This window comes from Selaginella moellendorffii, unplaced genomic scaffold, assembly GCF_000143415.4.
Source record: "Selaginella moellendorffii unplaced genomic scaffold, v1.0 SELMOscaffold_419, whole genome shotgun sequence".
Taxonomy (NCBI): Eukaryota; Viridiplantae; Streptophyta; class Lycopodiopsida; order Selaginellales; family Selaginellaceae; genus Selaginella; species Selaginella moellendorffii.
Genome location: NW_003314674.1, coordinates 990 through 3,523, shown reverse-complemented (window position 1 = coordinate 3,523; position 2,534 = coordinate 990). Strand labels below are relative to the sequence as shown.

The window sequence follows — 2,534 nt, the reverse complement described above, 5'->3', positions numbered from 1 at the left end:
TCCACCTGGTCATCCACAGCCACCTCGGCCGGCTTTATGCTCTCTTCGGCCTCGATTTCCTTGTGTGCTGGTAAGACAGCATCCACTGTGGCGGTTGGTACTTGAGCTACGAGTGGCTCGGCCAGTTCCACCTCCTGGGCAGGTTCTTCAGCAGCCTCAGGCACGGCCTCTGGCCCGGGAACGGCCTCAGCCACAGGCTGTGGCTCCTGGACGACTTCGTTCGCCGACTCTGCGAGTTCTTCTACTGGAATGGGAAGCTCGACCTCGCGTTCGGAAACTTGCTGTGGCACATCGAATTTGATTTGCTCCTCTTCCACAAGCTCGTGAATGTCTTCACTGGCAGGACATGCTCCCTGTGTGTCCTCCACCATGGGATCTGTCGCAGAAATGGAATCCGGTGCACCACTGTCGATCTCTGGCACCGCCAACTTTTCTCCCTCCTCCAGGATCGCGACTGAAGCACTCTCCCTGGGCTCGACATTCTCCACCTGGTCATCCACAGCCACCTCGGCCGGCTCTATGCTCTCTTCGGCCTCGATTTCCTAGTGTGCTGGTAAGACAGCATCCACTGTGGCGGTTGGTACTTGAGCTACGAGTGGCTCGGCCAGTTCCACCTCCTGGGCAGGTTCCTCAGCAGCCTCAGGCACGGCCTCTGGCCCGGGAACGGCCTCAGCCACAGGCTGTGGCTCCTGGACGACTTCGTTCGCCGACTCTGGGAGTTCTTCTACTGGAATGGGAAGCTCGACCTCGCGTTCGGAAACTTGCTGTGGCACATCGAATTTGATTTGCTCCTCTTCCACAAGCTCGTGAATGTCTTCACTGGCAGGACATGCTCCCTGTGTGTCCTCCACCATGGGATCTGTCGCAGAAATGGAATCCGGTGCACCACTGTCGATCTCTGGCACCGCCAACTTTTCTCCCTCCTCCAGGATCGCGACTGAAGCACTCTCCCTGGGCTCGACATTCTCCACCTGGTCATCCACAGCCACCTCGGCCGGCTCTATGCTCTCTTCGGCCTCGATTTCCTTGTGTGCTGGTAAGACAGCATCCACTGTGGCGGTTGGTACTTGAGCTACGAGTGGCTCGGCCAGTTCCACCTCCTGGGCAGGTTCCTCAGCAGCCTCAGGCACGGCCTCTGGCCCGGGAACGGCCTCAGCCACAGGCTGTGGCTCCTGGACGACTTCGTTCGCCGACTCTGGGAGTTCTTCTACTGGAATGGGAAGCTCGACCTCGCGTTCGGAAACTTGCTGTGGCACATCGACTTTGGTTTGCTCGTCTTCCACGACCTCGTGAATGTCTTCACTGGCAGGAGATGCTCTCTGTGTGTCCTCCACCATGGGATCTGTCGCATGCATGGAATCCGGTGCACCACTCTCGATCTCTGGCACCGCCAACTTTTCTCCCTCCTCCAGGACCGCGACTGAAGCACTCTCCCTGGGCTCGACATTCTCCACCTGGTCATCCACAGCCCCCTCGGCCGGCTCTATGCTCTCTTCGGCCTCGATTTCCTCGTGTGCGGGTAAGACGGCATCCACTGTGGTGGTTGGTACTTGAGCTACGAGTGGCTCGGCCAGTTCCACCTCCTGGGCAAGTTCCTCAGCAGCCTCAGGCACGGCCTCTGTCCCGGGAACGGCCTCAGCCACAGGCTGTGGCTCCTGGACGGCTTCCTTCGCCGACTCTTGGAGTTGTTCTACTGGAATGGGAAGCTCAACCTCGCGTTCGGAAACTTGCTGTGGCACATCAACTTTGCTTTGCTCGTCTTCCACGACCTCGTGAATGTCTTCACTGGCAGGAGATGCTCTCTGTGTGTCCTCAACCATGGGATCTGTCGCATGCATGGAATCCAGTGCACCACTCTCGATCTCTGGCACCGCCAACTTTTCTCCCTCCTCCAGGACCGCGACTGAAGCACTCTCCCTGGGCTCGACATTCTCCACCTGGTCATCCACAGCCCCCTCGGCCGGCTCTATGCTCTCTTCGGCCTCGATTTCCTCGTGTGCGGGTAAGACGGCATCCACTGTGGTGGTTGGTACTTGAGCTACGAGTGGCTCGGCCAGTTCCACCTCCTGGGCAAGTTCCTCAGCAGCCTCAGGCACGGCCTCTGTCCCGGGAACGGCCTCAACCACAGGCTGTGGCTCCTGTACGGCTTCCTTTGCCGACTCTGGGAGTTCTTCTACTGGAATGGGAAGCTCAACCTCGCGTTCGGAAACTTGCTGTGGCACATCGACTTTGGTTTGCTCGTCTTCCACGACCTCGTGAATGTCTTCACTGGCAGGAGATGCTCCCTGTGTGTCCTCCACCATGGGATCTGTCGCATGCATGGAATCCGGTGCACCACTCTCGATCTCTGGCACCGCCAACTTTTCTCCCTCCTCCAGGACCGCGACTGAAGCACTCTCCCTGGGCTCGACATTCTCCACCTGGTCATCCACAGCCCCCTCGGCCGGCTCTATGCTTTCATCGGCCTCGATTTCCTCGTGTGCGGGTAGGACGGCATCCACTGTGGCAGTTGGTACTTGAGCTACGAGTGGCTC

The 2,534-nt window shown here is 58.9% G+C and overlaps 1 protein-coding gene across 1 annotated transcript in view; it reads right to left on the bottom strand.

Annotated features, from left to right (window-relative positions):
- The window catches only part of LOC9641222 (altered inheritance of mitochondria protein 21), a gene marked incomplete at its 3' end in the record, with an annotated part of 5,426 nt that overhangs the window by 1,909 nt on the left and 983 nt on the right, over nt 1-2,534 (bottom strand). The window contains exon 2 of the mRNA XM_024668108.1: nt 1,152-2,066. Coding sequence (XP_024523876.1) covers nt 1,152-2,066 — 915 coding nt within the window. The remainder of the gene's footprint in view (nt 1-1,151; nt 2,067-2,534) is intronic.